A 17,382-nucleotide genomic window follows, 5' to 3' on the forward strand; every position below is an offset into this window, starting at 1 on the left:
TTCTGTTTCTGATTTTCAGTTTAGTGTGTTTGGCCTAATTTTCTGTTTGCTTCTCCATCTCCGCTTTTATTTACCCCGAACATAAGTGATACTTATTTCTAAAAATTGTAGGCATCATCCTACCAGGACATGCTGAAATTCCACCTTTATGAAACCATCTCATGTTAAGATGGAAGTGAGACTATCATTAGCTTATTCCACTAAAACCGTATTGGTGCCATGACTCTCAGAGTTAGTGTTTTGTTCTGTTTTCATGTCTCATAGTTTTAAATTTTCATTATAGCTTTTATATCTGAACATTTTACGTCACCAAATATTTATATCTGTAGTGGGTTATAAATATGTTTAACATAATGTCTGTAACATCAGGAAGCTTACTATTGTAGATATAAGCTAGAAACACTTAAAGCTAAATCACTAACAGTTGAGATAAAATGATAGGGGGTCACTGTTATATACACAGAAAAAATGCTGGCCTTGATCTTGGAATATTTGATTCTTAGATAATAGTTTTATAAAATCAGACAAGTTGTTTATTCTAATTACACTCTAAGCCTAAGTCTCCTCCAAAAAAAAAAAAAAGAAACCAGAAATAGTGCCATTTTACAGTTTTGTTACAAGGATCAAATGAGGTGTATGCCAAAATCCATAGTTATTAAGAATATGTTTGTGTGTGTGTTAGAATAAGCCACAACACAGTATATAATTGTCTAATTATTGTACTATGTTGAGAAGAGCTCTAAGTCTACATCTATGTCCTTCAGGAAGAGAGTGAGGTCTGTCCTGGACACAGGAAGAGAGGTGGGAGGTGGGAGAGAGTCTGCATGCCATGGATTTGTCATCTCTGTGCTAGGCACTTGAGGAAGGTGAGGAAAAAGTCCTCATGGTTCAGTGATGAGCCAGCAATACATGGTTTACTTTTTAATTTTTTATGGATAAGTTTCAGTTAAATGCAGGTAATTTAGAATTATTTTTTATACCTGTAGCTCTGCTCTTGGTTTAAAGATAATATCTTGTTTTAAAAGGAAACAGACAGCAGTGAAGATGAGGATATTATTGGACCAATGCCTGCAAAAGGACCAGTTAACTATAACGTAACGACAGAGTTTGAAAAAAGGGCCGAGAGAATGAAAGAAAAACTGACCAAAGGAGATGATGTAAGTTTTAAAAACACTTTAAGAAGTACACTAAATAGATTAAAAATCTAAATTTTAGAAATAAACACTAAACTATATAACTTTTAATATATTTTGTTTTTATGTATAATATTTTTTTTTAATTTAGGAGTTAGAACCCAGAAACTCTAAAAGAAAAGTAACAAATTGGATGAAAGTCTTTGTAACGTATGTGACAAACATATGTGACAAAAACATAAGTAACTTTAAAACTTCAATTGCATGACATAGTTGCTTGTACATACATATGTACTCCTCTTATACACGATACATACTTTCCATGCTACATTTTTTTTTTTCTGTTAAAGGATTCATCTAAACCCATCGTAAGAGAGTCATGGATGACTGAACTTCCTCCAGAAATGAAAGACTTTGGTCTTGGGCCAAGGACTTTTAAGAGAAGAGCTGATGACACATCTGGAGATCGATCAATCTGGACAGATACTCCAGCTGATAGGGAAAGGAAAGCTAAGGTGAGAGGCTTTGTTTGTTTGTTCATGTATTTCTGTTCATGTTGGCTGGATTTTGAAAAGATACAATGCAAAATTATTTAAGGGTACTTTTTTTTTAATTATGATTCCAAAAAGATAATACAGATTTTCCTCTGGAGCAAGATTATGAGGAAGGAAAGTGACACCAATTGCTTGCTGTTTACTTACTATTTCCCAATAAACGGTCTCATTTAAACCTCAGGAAAACTCGGAGACGTAGGTATAATGACCTTATTTTATAGATGGAGAAACTATCCTCTATGAGGTCAACGTTTCTAGGGTCACAAAGCTAGTAAGTGATGAAAAACAATCTCATTTTAGACCTGGTCAAAAAGACCAGATTCCCTGGTCTTTTTACACCATACTATCTCTATGATCATATATCTTTTAAAATATTTTAGAAAAAAAAAAAAAAAGCTGCAGATTAACCAAGCAAATTAAATGGTGCCTAGAGGATCTCTCTCAAAATGACCGTATCTCAGGTGCACTAAACTTCATGTTACTGTCAAGATAGACAAGAACCACTGTCATTAATACATTAAGTTATCCAAAAAATACCAGCTGGCGGCAGTGGCTCATGCCTGTAATCCCAGCACTTTCCGAGGCCAAGGCGGGCGGATCACCTGAAGTCGGGAGTTCGAGACCAGCCTGGTCAACATGGTAAAACCCTGTCTCTACTAAAAATAAAAAAATTAGCCGGGCATGGTGGCACGCGCCTATAATCCCAGCTACTTGGGAAGCTGAGGCAGGAGAATCACTTGAACCCAGGAGGCGGAGGCTGTAGTGAACCAAGATTGCGCCACTGCACTCCAGCCTGGGCAACAGAGCAAAACTCTATCTCAAAAAAAAAAAAAAAAAAAAAAAAACCCAAAAATCTGTATGCATAAAATACATTATTTTTAATTTTCTCTTCTTGAACCTTTTTCTGTTACAAAATATTTCATTGTATATCAGGAATTAAACCAGTATCCCCAGTACTACTCCTTCAGTTTAATCCATCTGTGGGTTTTGGTTTTTTCTTTTTGTTTTTTTGTTTGTTTGTTTTTTAAGAGACAGGGTGTCTCTGTCACCCAGGTTGGACTGCAGTGGCGCAGTCATAGCTCACTGCAGCCCTCAAACTTCTGGGCTCAGGTGATCCTCCTGCCTCAGCCTCCTGAGGAGCTGGGACTGCAGGCACACAACTAATTTTTTTATTTTTTATTTTTGTAGAGACAAGGCCTTGCTATGTTGTCCAGGCTAGTCTCAAACTCCTGGGCTCAAGCAGTCCTCCCAAAGTGCTGGGATTACAGGTGTGAGCCACTATGCGCAGTCTCTCTCTGAAGGTTTTAATTTCTGTAAGACATCCCATTCAATTCCCAAATGCTTGACTAATTGTCACCTTATGATTATAAATTCATCAGTTCTGACTAAAGCAGTTCCACACTTAGTTCATTCCATTAGCTCTGTCTATATTACTCATCAGTACCTAGAATTATCAGGATTTCTGTTTTCAATCTGGAATGAACTAGCTCTGTTTATATTACTCATCAATACCTAGAATTATCAGGATTTCTCTTTTCAATCTGGAATGATCAATTTTCCTGTTCTATCAGGAATTGTATTTGGTTGCAGGTGATAGAAAGAGGCAAGAGCTCCTCAAGGACTTTCCATTTTACTGGAGAATTGCCTGTGAAATAAACAGTGGTACTGTTAAAGTGTGGAGGGCGTGTTGCAGTCTCCACACCTGAGCACCCTGCCTGCATAGTAGGCAACATTATGCATAATTTCTTTTTTGTCCTAAGATTAAAGAGAATCTGAGAGTTATAGTAGGAAGGTGAGGTGAACCAACACACATAGGGGCAGAAGAGGCAGCAAAGGATGTGGATCCAAGAGAGCCACAAAAACCTTGAAAGGCTGGTGTTGGAATGCCTATTATTTCTTAGCAGGTTTTGAAATAATAATTATTTATTGCAGTTTTTATAATTTAGCCTTTAAGATTGTCTTCAAAAAGACAATTAATTCCCTTGCTTACATGCCTTTTTATTTGTGTCCTTATTTATTTGTTCTTTTTTATATCCTATTTCTCATTGTAGATGAATAGATGTCTGGCTTACAGCCAGATATGTAGAGAGTCTTCCTTGGAGGAAAATATCATGGAATAATGGAACACATGGAAACCAGGCTATAGTGTTTGAACTTAAGAGATTTTAATCCCTGTGACTGAGTTCTTTAGACCTGGTCATTCTTTTCTGTGCTGAAATGTTTTGTTTAGTATTTACAGTGAACTCATAAAGGGATTATTAGTAAGTCTTAAATTTTATATAATACTACATTACAGAATATAGTACCACACACATATATTTATGTCACAAACTATATAGTATCACAGAACTATTCATTTTCTGTTGTCTTTGATCCTGTGTAAAGTTCATGACTAATTTTTATAACAGATCTTAGACATATTTCCTTCTTGATAGGTTCCCTCCACTCCATCCTGTTTCTTATATTTGATTTTCCAGCATACCTCTCATACCTCTACTGTTCTCACATTAATTTAGCCAATATGGCCTAAAAGAAGATTGCTCTTGGCCGGGCATGGTGGCTCATACCTGTAATCCCAACACTTTGGGAGGCTGAGGTGGGTGGATCACAAGCTCAGGAGATCAAGACCATCCTGGCTAACACGGTGAAACCCTGTCTCTACTAAAAATACAAAAAATTAACCAGGTGTGGTGGCGGGCGCCTGTAGTCCCAGCTACTCGGGAGGCTGAGGCAGGAGAATGGCATGAACCCAGGAGGCAGATCTTGCAGTGAGCCGAGATTGCGCCACTGCACTCCAGCCTAGGCAACAGAGTGAGACTCCTTCTAAAAAAAAACAAAAGAAGATTGCTCTTTAGAAAGTATTGAAAGTGTTTTATATACATTAATTGAATGAGATCAGTTATGTCCTCACTTTCCAGTCTTGACAATATCTACTACCTCTTAATATTAAATGGTTAGGTTTTTATCTCCATTGTATCATAACATCACTTTTCTTTTTTTATAAGTAAAACATCTATTTTCTGGGAAAATGTAGAAATGAACTATTTCTATGTTTTTAACTTACTTTATTAAATACAGTGTTGTTTTAGTCCATGAGGCCTCCTAAGCAAATAAAAATAAGAATATGCTTAGAGACGAGTGGTTTTCAGTAGTTTTTATATGGGCCTTCCCCATTCCTGCTTGGGAGCATATGCTCTAAAATATTACTCTAACATTTTTTCTAAATAAAATGTGTTAGACTAGACAGTTCGTGTGTGTGTGTGTGTGTGTGTGTGTGTGCTAATGTAAATGATAGTTTTGTTTCAAATTCTAGTTGTTTCTTGCTGATATATACATATATATATATTTTTTTTTTTTCTTCTTTTTTTTTTGAGACAGAATCTTTCTCTGTTGCCCAGGCTGGAGTGCAGTGGCACCATCTCAGCTCACTGCAACCTCTGCCTTCCAGGTTCAAGCAATTCTTGTGTCTCAGCCTCTCGAATAGCTGCGACCACAAACACTCGCCACCACGCCCAGCTAATTTTTTGTATTTTAGTAGAGACAGGGGTTTCACCATGTTGCCCAGCGTGGTCTCGAACTCCTGAGCTCAGGCAGTCTGCCTGCCTCTGCCTCCCAAAGTACTAGGATTGCAGATGTGAGCTATCACGCCCAGCCTCTTGCTGCTCTATTTTGTATATTGATCTTGTATCCTGCAACTTTGCTATACTTGCTTAGTAGTTCCAGGAGTTTTTTGGTAAATTCTTTGGAGTTTGCTACACAGTCCACAGTTTGCTACACAGTGCTAGGATCTGTGAATAAACACAATTTTTCTGTTTTTTTTTTTTTTTTCAAAATGTACACCTTTTATTTCCTTTTCTTTGTTTTTTGTTTGTTTGTTTGTTTTCCTACAGGGTGATTTTATTATTTTTGAAAACAGTAATGTAGGATATCTTTTTAAACCTTATTTTCACTTCCACCTCTCACCACTGTTAGTCAAACTCATCCTGAGTTCAATAAATAGGTTGAGTGGGGTGGTTTTCTTTTTTCCTTGTTTTCAAGAAAATCATAGACTAGAGCAGTAACTGATCCCTTATCAAGTATGTTAATATTTTGATTTTTTTTTTTTTTTATGAGACCGAGTCTCACTCTGTCTCCCAGGCTGGAGTGCAGTGGAACGATTTCAGCTCACTGCAACCTCTGCCTCCCAGATTCAAGCGATTCTCCTGTCTCAGCCTCTGGAGTAGGTGGGATTACAGGTGCCCGCCACCACGCCCAGCTAACTTTTATATTTTTAGTAGAGATGAGGTTTCACCATGTTGCCCAGGCTGGTCTCGAACTCCTCATCTCAGGTGATTCGCCTGCCTTGGCCTCCCAAAGTGCTAGGATTACAGGTGTGAGTCACTACGCCCGGCCAAGTATGTTAATATTTCTAATCAGAAGGGATTTCACAAACCTGGCTTAGTTGTGTCTCTTGTTACTTAATCTAAGTAAAAATAATATTTATTTTTTGTTTTATCTTAATTTTATGATTCAGTAGTGTGTTATCTGTGTTCATTCCTCAGGAAACACAAGAAGCAAAGAAGTCATCCGGTAAGAAAGATGAAGAACATATATTATCAGGAAGAGATAAGAGACTGGCTGAGCAGGTATCTTCATACAATGTAAGTAAGAAAATAAGATATATAGAGCCAGGTGTGATGACTCTTGCCTACAATCCCAGCTACTTGGGAGACCGAGGCAGGAGGATCACTTGAGGCCAAGAGTTCAAGACCAGCTTGGGCAACATAGCAAGACCTTGTTTCTAAAAACTTTTTTTTTAATGAGCCAACTGAGTTGCGAGGATCACTTGAAAGCCTCCCTGCCTCAAAAAAAAAAAAAAAAAAAAAAAAAGCCAGAAACAAAATATATAGCCTTTTTTCCCCTATCTTTTAGTTCTCTGTTTTTTTCTCTTTTGCTTATTTCTGTTTCTTTTATATGTCTACCTCTTTACCATGCACTTTTTATACATCTATCCTGAAATAAACTCTGTTGCATATATATATATGTTTTTATAAAATTCCTCTGTGTTTTTCGCGGATATTTCCAATTCACATTTTACATATTAAATTAGCAGAAATCTAATTATTAGAGATAGGTAGCACTTGATGAGAGAAAGCAAGACCCTTACTCACTCATGGAGATCTTCCATTTATAAATGTTTAAATTATAAACAGATTTGGAATGTTGGATGTAAATATTTAAATATGGGAGAAAAAATGTTTTTTGAATGTAGTTCAATCTAAATTTATAAACTAAACCGTCAGTATTCATTTGGCATATTATTTTGTTATCTTCTGTCTTAAAAAAAAAAAGGTAAATGTTGGATGGTGCCTGCACAAAATGAAAAGGAAAATGATAAATGTCCCAGCTCAAAGAATAAATGTAAATTAGTGAACCCATTGGTCCCTGAAAGGTGTTTAGGAAAATTATTTTCTGTTCCCAGTGTATTAAAGAAGATTCCATAAGCTCTAAAATATAGTTAGCTTGAGTTATTGTATATATGTTGACCAGTACCACAGTGAAGCACACTTAAAACATTTTTGGAAATTGACCAGAAACTTAGCTCACTTGAAGTATTTATGAAAACTGACCAGCTCAGAAGTCAAGTATCAACAAAATCGAAGGAATTACTATCATTCAACCCAAATTATCTGACCACAAAGAATTGAAGTTTGGATTCAGAATAACTTAAAAACCCACTATGACCAGTTGTGGCTCATGTCTATAATCCCAGCACTTTGGGATGCTGAGGCAGACAGATTGGTTGAGTCAAGCCATGGTTGTGCCACCGCACTCCAATCTGGATGGCAGAGCGAGACCTTGTCTCAAAAAAATAAAAATTTTTTAAAAAACTGGAAATCAGAAAAACTCAAAATTTAAACTTTGTATCAAAGAAAAAATGATAATGGAAATTAGAAAAATGTAGACCTGAATGACAAAAATACAACATATCACAATGTGTGGGATGCCATATGAAGTGGTATTTTAGAGCCATAATGAGTTATGTAAGAAAAGACCAATGGCTGAAGATAAATAAGCTAAGCCTTTTTCCAAACTGGCATTTCTTATCAAACTAAACAGACACGTACCCTGCTATTTTCCTCCTGGGTATTTACCTAAGACAAATGAAAACACATCCACACAAAGAGTTGAATGTGTTATTCTTAATAGCCTCAAAAAAACTTATCCAAGAATGTTCATAGACGCTTTGTTCATAATAGTTAAATACTGTAAGCAGCTCAAATGTTGATCAGTAAGAGAAAGAAAACCAAACCGTGGTATAAATGAAACTACTCACCAATAAAAAGGAACGCATTACAAACAAATACAACATGGATGAATCTCAAAGTCATGCTGAGTGAAAGAAATCTTACACAAACAAGTACATACTTCTTATGTTTATATGGAGCTGTACAATAAGCAAAATGCATCTATGGTGGGAAAAAAATCAGAATGCTAGTAGTTGGAATTGCAGTATGGAATTTGACTAGGAAACAGCATATGCCTGAAGTGATAGAAAGGTTCCAGATCTTGATTGGATTTTGAGCTATAAAACTCATTGAATATACACTTAATATTTATGTATTTTATCATATGTATATTCATCTTAAAAATATATATATATAAACAAATATTGAACTCAAATGCATGCCTAGGTATTTAGGGGGACATGTAGTGATGTTTACAGTTTACTTTAAAATGCATCCAAAAAATTAGGGTTCTAATCTGAACCCTGAAAGCTGAAATTCCAGATACTTTCTATTCAAAGTATTAATATAGTCTTAAGACTAAGCCACTCTAGAAACCATAGCTTTTGATAAATCGAGCAGTCTTTAAAATACTTTAATGAAGACAAAAACCAATCAAGTAGAAGTTTGGCATTAGTTTTCAAAAGCTGTTACAAACCCATCTTATTCAAAAATGAATTGCTGTTGGTCAACCATGGTGGCTCACACATGTAATCCCAGCACTTTGGGGGAGACTGAGATGGGAGGATCTTCTGAGGCCAAGAGATGGGCAGTATAGCAAGACTCCATCTCTACCAAAATAAAAAGGTAAAAAATTAGCCAGGTGTGATGGCACACACTCGAAGTCCCAGCTACTTGGGAGGCCGGAGTTGAAGGATCACTTGAGCCTAGGAGTTTGAGGTTACAGTGAGCTAGGACCACACCACTGCGCTCCACTGCAGGGTCTACACAGAGCAAGACCCTGTCTCTAAAAAAAATTTTTTTAATAAATAAAAAATGCTGTAAATATTATATATTGTTAGAAAATGCAAACATTTATGTTAAATGATTAAATGTGGTAAGTCAGCAAGTTAGTCATTTAGCAGATTAATCTCTTACATGAATCGGCTTTCAGCTTTTGATTTTCAGTGAATTGACTGCTTCTAGGTGTTATTTATTATTTTATTATATTTTGGCTCTAGTTTGGTCCTGTGTGTCACAATGTGCAAATTATCCTAAATCAGACCAGCAGCAGTACACCTGAAACAACTGATATAAAAGTTTATTTCTTTTAGCATCATGAGTTTGAGCACTTGAATTGTTTGGATTGATTGTATAGTAATAGTCCAGTGATTTAATGTATTCCTCTGTCCCTATTGATGGTTCATTTGCTAATATAAGGAATAATCAGTACATTGAAACCTGACATCTTTATTTCTCCATTTTTGTTTGCTTTTTGTTACCTTACATACAATTTCGCTCATTGTTATAAATCATTTTCCTCAGTAGTGGCTTTAGGTGAAGTAGTAAGATCCCCACAACTCTATTCTTTCTCACATCTCCACACATCTGCTCAAACTTTGTTCTCAATTTTCTCCAGGTCTTTGTTATACATTTAGGCTTTCCCCTTCCAACTCTTGTTAGCCTGTCAACCTTCATCGTTACCACCTCACTAAGGAGTTATTATCTCATTAGCAAGGAAAGATGTGAAAGCAAGGAAGGAAGGAGAAATGTGGAGAAATGGAGCTAAAAGATCAAGTTTTGATAGCGTAGCTTTTTTACATTTATACATACATATAATGCTACATATATAGTTTTCCATCCTAAAATTCACCTTACTACACTCCTTTGTATTGGCATCCTATCTCCTATTAATACCAAACTACTAGAAAGAATGATCCAAAAGTGGGTTCCACATCCCATGGATCACCTCTGTCAGAACTTGGGCAGTAAAAGCGAGGTTTCTGAGACCCACAGTTGGCAGTTTTGATTCACTAAATCTATGATAGGACAGGCAATTTATATTTCTTTTCAACCTGTCAGTGCTGGAGACCAGCAATCTTCAAGTGTTTCTGCTTGGTATCCCCTAAAACTCTGTGTGTGTGTGTGTGTCTGTGTGTGTGTGTGTGTGTGTGTGTGTGTGTGTGTTTTGAGACTGAGTCTCGCTCTGCTCCATTGCCCTGGCTGGAGTGCAGTGGTGCGATCTCGGCTTACTGCAATCTCCACCTCCTGAGTTTAAGTGATTCTCTTGCATCAGACTCCCAGATAGTTGGGACTACAGGCACATACCACCATACTGGCTAATTTTTGTATTTTTAGTAGAGACAAGGTTTCACTATTTTGGCTAGGCTGATCTTGAACTCCTGATCTCAGGTCATCTGCCTGCCTTGGCCTTCCAAAGTGCTGGGATTACAGGTGTGAACCACCACACCTGGCCCTAAAAATGTGTATTTTTTAATTTGACATCTAAAATTTTTCGTCATAAGGGCCAGGCATGGTGGATTATGCCTATAATCCCAGCACTTTGGGAGGCCAAGGCGGGCAGATCATGAGGTCAGGATTTCAAGACCAGCCTGACCAACATGGTGGAACCCCCTTTCTACTAAACATACAAAAATTAGCTGGGTATGGTGGTGGGCACCTGTAATCCCAGCTACTCAGGAGGCTAAAGCAGGAGAATCACTTGAACTCAGGAGGCAGAGGTTGCAGTGAGCCGAGATCCCACCATTGCCCTCCAGCCTGGAGACACAGCAAGACTCTGTAAAAAGTAAAATGTAGATTTAATTTATTCTTTTAATGAAAGACTTTTTTTCTAGTTAGTTCCTGGTCTTTGGATGAATGTTACTTATTGCCAGAATAAGACAGGTTTCACACAATGTATACTATTTGGTTGACTGGTACACTGAAACTTCAGACTTCACCACTGTACAATTCATCCATGTAACCAAAAACCACTTGTACCCCTAAAGCTATTGAAATAAAAATAGAAACAAAAAAAATTAAGACAGATTTTACCATCAATTGCATTTTTTTGTACTTCTAAGAGTTAAGAAACCAGGTTTTTATAAAGAAGTGAATGAGAATGAACCTATTTTGTTATAGCGATGTCATTCAGTTCTTTGAACAATTTGAGTTATTCTCTTAAACCTCATATTGATCTATTTACAAAAACTATTATTAATAGTCTCTTAACTGTCAAGTCATTAGGATCTCATTTGATTTTTTTTCCACATTGATCCTATTAATAAGTTTTCTCATTCTTTCCAAGTCTGTATAATGAGAATAGCAACATTTAATTTACAAATTCGTTGTGAGGATATAGTAAATGCTCAATAAATCTAACATTTAGCATTGATTTATTGTTTCTTATATAGCCAACACTGTACTAAATCCTTTGTATTCATTAGATCATTTAATTCCTCCCTTCTTCCCTCAAATATTTAGAAATTATCATTATGACTACTACCATTTTACTGCTGGGGGAATGAGACGTAAATTACTTGCCCATTGTTACCAGTGTTGAAAGCAGCAGGACCATCATTACAATGCAGATTTTTCTGAATTTGGAACTTGTTTTATTTCTCCATGCTCCATGTATTGATTACCTATTTTTTTTTTTTTTTTAGACAGAGTTTTGCTCTTGTTGCCCAGGCTGGAGTGCAATGGCATGCTCTTGGCTTACCGCAACCTCCACCTCCTGGGTTCAAGCAATTCTCCTGCCTCAGCCTCCAAGTAGCTGGGTTTATAGGCATGCGCCACCATACCCAGCTAATTTTGTATTTTTAGTAGAGACGGGGTTTCTCCATGTTGGTCAGACTGGTCTTGAACTCCCGACCTCAGGTGATCCACCCACCTTGGCCTCCCAAAGTGCTGGGATTACAGGCATGAGCCACCGCGCCCAACCTTGATTACCTATTTTTTCTTAGCAATATTTGATGATTTTTTTTTTTAACCTCCTTCAATTTTGTTGAACATAAAGAACTGGAAAGCACTTGATTTGCTAATCAGTTTGTTTCTAAAGACTTTATCAATATTTATAAAATAATTAAGAGTAACCCAGCATATTGAGCAGAAATGAGAATTATGCAAATAGTGTCAATTTAAATACATATTTACTAATTTATCTTTTGTACATTCTACTAAAACCTTATGGCGCCAGATTGAGTTCAGTTAATTTACGAGACATGTCTGTCACATAATCTAATTGACAGAGTCATTTCTGGTTGTCAGATCAGCCAGACCAGACTCTCTGATTCGCTTTTTCCATTCAAATAAATGTGTTAATGACCATTCATGTGATACTTTGAATTCTGATCTAGGTGCCATTTTACCTTCTGGGTAAAATAAGATACTGTCACTTTCAGCATTTTTTACTAATGCCTTGTTATTTTGCTTTTACTGAACTTTCTTCACTCCTTCCCCCTCAAGTACATTATTTGGCAGTAGGAAGGGCCTGGAAAAGGTATGGTTGTTAAGCAAAAATTGTCTTTTCTTCCATTATCCACTTTTCAATAGATCTGAATTCAGAACATTTCAATAAAAGGTAAAAAACCCATTTCTAAAGGACCCTACGCTCTTAGGAGAAATGTGCTTCAGACACAGAAGGACACAGAGCCCTCCTGTGTTTACAGTTTCTTGATTAAAGGAAGTTTCAGTCATACCGGTATTTTAGATTTTTTGTCTCATACCCTGAAGACTTTTGCTTTCCTAAATAATATTCTATAGTCTCCTTTGTTAAATGAGAAAGGGCTATAATGAAAGGGATGGCATCTTCACAAGAGGTAGTCCAGGCCAAATCAGTTGTAAGAAAGACTACATGAAGAAGTAGAGAACCATGGAAAAATAACCTTAAAATTACCCATTCCTTCATACTCCATGGACTCTACTCTGTGTAGCCCCCAGGGATACGTATACCCCAGTTTGAAGGCTGCTGGTCTGTACTACCAGCATCTCCTTTTCCATCTCCCTCCCTGCTCCTTCCATCCAGAACTGTTCTATCCTTTACCTTAGTCAATACTCAAAGGTCTATAATCAATCCCTAGTTTATTAAATCAATTGTTTTTGCTGAGACCTTGTCTTACTAGATACATCTGAAAATGTGAACACCTACCCTAGCTAAGAAGAAAAAAAAAATGAGGGAATTAAGGGAAAAAGAAAAAACTGAAAGGAACAAAAATTATCTTAGCTTATGGAACATGCCAACATATGCTGCACAGGCCTTGAATTTTGCCACATCCGTGCTCTTACTACGTTTCTTTTACCTTTGTTTTTGCTTCAGCCTGACAGTGCCTTCCCTTCCTGTTCATCCATTTAGCCTTCAAAGACGAGCACATCTGTGAAGTGACAATATGATTGCTCTTTCTTTCACACCCCTGTTCTTGGTTTGTACTCTGATGTTTAGTATTTAAATAACCATACTGCTTTTCATTACATATTTTCTTTATAAATGCTGTCTTGGATTTGGGAAAAAAAAAAAAGCAACTATTGGGGTTTGTAAATAACCCTCCTTAATGTGCACCATTACTATCTAATTATTCCATTTCATGATCATATTCTGTCAATAATCTATACAAACTATAGTTTTTATTTCTGCTCTCCTGCTCTCTCCAGGAATCAAAAAGATCAGAATCTCTTATGGACATACATCATAAAAAGTTAAAGAGTAAGGCGGCTGAAGACAAAAATAAGCCTCAAGAGAGAATACCATTTGACCGTGATAAGGATCTCAAGGTTAATCGGTTTGATGAAGCTCAGAAAAAGGCCCTGATAAAAAAATCTAGAGAACTAAACACCAGATTTTCACATGGCAAAGGCAATATGTTTTTATAAGTAAGTATATTTCAGTGAGGTATATTTTAATACTGATCAATGTGAACTTTTACAAATACTCTGTTGTCTTTAATATTGTGCTCAAATCTATTTCCTTTTATAATAGATTAAAAATTCTATATTTTTGTAAGTAAACAGTGATTTTTGAAAAGTCAGCCTTGTGGGATGAAAAATATGGCTTACTGGAAAAATAGCCTTTCCTTCATAATAACCTAATAGGGCATTGCTATTAAAAATGTTAAAATAAAAATTCAGCGTATGAGAAATGGCAAAGGAAGGTGTGGTCTGATACTTGAGTAAATATGCACACTTTATTAAAGATGAAGAAAGGCTTGCTGGTAGTTTGTATGTTAAACAAAATCCCAACTAGGAAATGTTTGTTGCTTAGAAAGGTCCCCTATAAGTTAAGGTTCAAAACTATTCCAATATTCATCCGTAGCCCAATCTGACAAGGGTTCAGAATAGTGATTAAGAAATTACATAAAGCTGGGTGCAGTGGCTCACGCCTGTAATCCCAACACTTTGGGAGGCCAGTGTGGGAGGATCACTTGAGCCCAGTAGTTTGAGACCAGCCTGCTTAAGATGGTGAGACCCCATATCTACAAAAAACTAGCCAGGTGCAGTGGAGCACACCTACAGTCCCAGCTACTCAGCAGCCTAAGGCGGGAGGATCCCTTGAGCCCAGGAATTCAAGGCAGCAGTGAGCTGTGATTGTGCCATTGCACTCCAGCCTGGGCAACAAAGTGAGACCTCATCTCTTTAGAAAAAAAAAAAGGGGGGACCAGTGGCTCACACCTGTAATAAAATAAAAACATAGATAAATAAACATAGATATAATTTTAAAAATAGTTAAGTCAGGCTGGGCACAGTGGCTAACCCCTGTAATCCCAGCACTTTGGGAGGCTGAGGCGGGTGGATCACCTGAGGTCGGGAGTTCGAGACCAGCCTGAACAACATGGTGAAACCCCATCTCTAATAAAAATATATTTAAAAAAAAAAATTACCCAGGTGTGGTGGCACGCACCTGCAATCCCAGCTATTTGGGAGTCTGAGGCAGAAGAATTGCTTGAACCTGGGAGGCGGAGGTTACAGTGAGCTGAGATCGTGCCACTGCACTCTAGCCTGGGTGACAGGAGCAAGAGACTCCGTCTCAAAAATGAAAGAAAAAGAGAAAAAGAAAAGAAATTACATAAAAGCTGAGGTTGCTTCTTCAAATCTTTATGATTTTTACTTGTATGAAACCTATATCAATATTCAAATGTGATTTTTGAGGGAAATATAGTTAAATTTATAAATATTTTCCAACTTACTGAGTTTTCTTATTCTTACCTCAGGGGGATTTCCCTGTGCAATGAAGAAAAGTTGAAGAATATTCTTTGTCCATCTTTATTTCTTTGTTTTTGGCTTCTTAAGATTAGAGATTATTTTAATATTAAAAAACATACAGATTTACCTTGTTCTTTGTGTCCTTTTAAGGTCATGTGGAAACATAAAACGAATGTTTCTTATATAGAACAGAATATTCTACGTGCCTTTAGCTTCTGTGGAAGTATGGGGAATTATGGGCTTTTCTTCAAATAATTATTTTAAGAGGCTTCCATTCCTCCTGATTTTTGTGGTGTCTCACAAGTTCCCTCTAAGGTCTGGTCAGGACTGACTGCCAAATCTCTACCACAGCCTGGACCTCGTCGTGAAATATACCTAACCTGCCCTGGAGTCAGTGTGTCAAGTCCTTCCTGTAAATCCGTGACTTGGAAATGTGTTGTTATTTCCCTTTAAACTGCAGCCAGTGAATACAAATTTACTTGAAATAGAGGGTGTGGGTTTTGCCTGTTTTGTAATCAGTTTTCTTGTTTTAGTACTCAGGGCTTTTTATTTGTTGTTTACTTTTTTTAATTGTTTTTAAGTCAGAAAGATCTCTGGGTTATCTCATGTGCTAAGGGAAAACTATTTTAGTTTTTCCAACTTTAATAGTTAGTATTTCTAGGGGAGGCAATCAGGACAAGATATGCCATTAACTGTTGGCAGTGTGAAATCTGTAAGACTCAATCTCTATGATCTCAACCAAAGCTTTCTGAGTCCTGGAACTTTGCTTTGGGACAATCTGACTTTACTCATTTATATACTGTACTTAACAGTTTGTAGCTAATATATGGGGTCATAACCTTTTTTTTAGCTAATTTATGGGGGTCATATCAATCGTGAATAGCCTTTTAAAAAAAATTAATAATCCCTAAATACAAAAATGGAAATGAAAAATTTATAATCATAACCCTCCTAATTGGGAGTATTATAAGTTTGTAATGCTTTAAGCACTGCCTCTTACGATGGTAAATTTATAAGATGATAAATTTTATTTAAACTATTAAACTATTGTTAAATAAATGGCAATTCTATAAGTTATATTTTCTTGCAGATTAATCCCAATTGTTCCACTAGTATTCTAGTTTTGATGAGACACAAACTTTTATTGTTGTTTATTTTTGTTTTTTTGAGAGACAGAATCTTGCTCTGTCACCCAGGCTGGAGTAGAGTGCTGTGATCTGGGCTCACTACAACCTCCACCTCCTGGGTTCAAGCAATTCTCCTGCCTCAGTGTCCCAAGTAGCTGGGACTACAGGCATTCGCCACCATACTCAGCTAATTTTTGTATTTTTTAGTAGAGATGGAGTTTCACTGTATATTGTTCCAGGCTGGTCTTGAACTCCAGACCTCAGGTGATCCACCTGCCTCGGCCTCCCAAAGTGCTAGGATTACAGGCATGAGCCACCACGCCCGGCCGAGACACAAATTTTTAATGGAAAAAGATTCTGATTCCTAGTTCCTGGAAGCTTTATGAAAACTGAGTAAACTATTTATATGATGGTACAAATTATTCTTCCTCTAATAATAACAGTACAATATAGTTTTTCCATGGCATCAGTGTAAACCATAGCAAACTAAAGGAGCGTTGCTATTAAAAAGATGAATTAGCTGGGCGCGGTGGCTCACACCTGTAATCTCAGCACTTTGGGAGGCCGAGGTGGGTGGATCACCTGAGGTCAGAAGTTCGAGACCAGCCTGACCAACATGGTGAAATCCCATCTCTACTAAAAATATAAAAATGAGTCGGGCGTGGTGGCGGTCGCCTGTAATCCCAGCTACTCGGGAGGCTGAAGCAGGAGAATCACTTGAACCTGGGAGGCGGAGGTTGTAGTGAGCCAAGATCGCACCACTGCACTCCAGCCTGGGCAACAAGAGCGAAGCTCCATCTCTAAATAAATAAATAAATAAATAGATGAATTATTCTCCTAAGCAAATTGAAAAACTTTCTTATGTACTCAAAATTAAACAGAGCTACCTTTTGACTAAAAATGTCATTTTTAATGAGCAGTATTTTCTGAACACAAAATTTTGTACAAGAGTATCTCCATTGCATTAATATTATTTGTTATAATTTTTTCCCAATGAAAGGAAAAACTATTTTCTAGCTCCTCTTCGTTATGTAAATTCTTAACATATTTTTGAGAAATTTGTATTTTTTAAAGTAAAAGTGTTATCTTTGGATACTTACTTTTCTTTGTTTTCCTCATTTAAAGAGAATAGGGATATTTCCGTATTATATATTTACTATTTCATCCC

General features: G+C 36.8%; 1 protein-coding gene across 2 annotated transcripts in view; it reads left to right on the plus strand.

Annotated features, from left to right (window-relative positions):
- GPALPP1 (GPALPP motifs containing 1) overlaps positions 1-15,967 on the plus strand; it is a 40,207-nt gene extending 24,240 nt beyond the window's left edge. The window contains exons 5-9 of one of the 2 annotated variants that reach the window (XM_007960318.3): positions 1,026-1,157; positions 1,484-1,648; positions 6,229-6,327; positions 13,543-13,761; positions 15,096-15,967. In XM_007960318.3, coding sequence (XP_007958509.2) covers positions 1,026-1,157; positions 1,484-1,648; positions 6,229-6,327; positions 13,543-13,761 — 615 coding nt within the window. In that variant the 3' untranslated portion in view covers positions 15,096-15,967. The remainder of the gene's footprint in view (positions 1-1,025; positions 1,158-1,483; positions 1,649-6,228; positions 6,328-13,542; positions 13,762-15,095) is intronic. The other variant, XM_037986724.2, reaches the window with a different exon arrangement.
- The last annotated feature ends 1,415 nt before the right edge of the window (positions 15,968-17,382 follow it).

This window comes from Chlorocebus sabaeus, chromosome 3 (assembly GCF_047675955.1).
Source record: "Chlorocebus sabaeus isolate Y175 chromosome 3, mChlSab1.0.hap1, whole genome shotgun sequence".
Classification (NCBI taxonomy): Eukaryota; Metazoa; Chordata; class Mammalia; order Primates; family Cercopithecidae; genus Chlorocebus; species Chlorocebus sabaeus.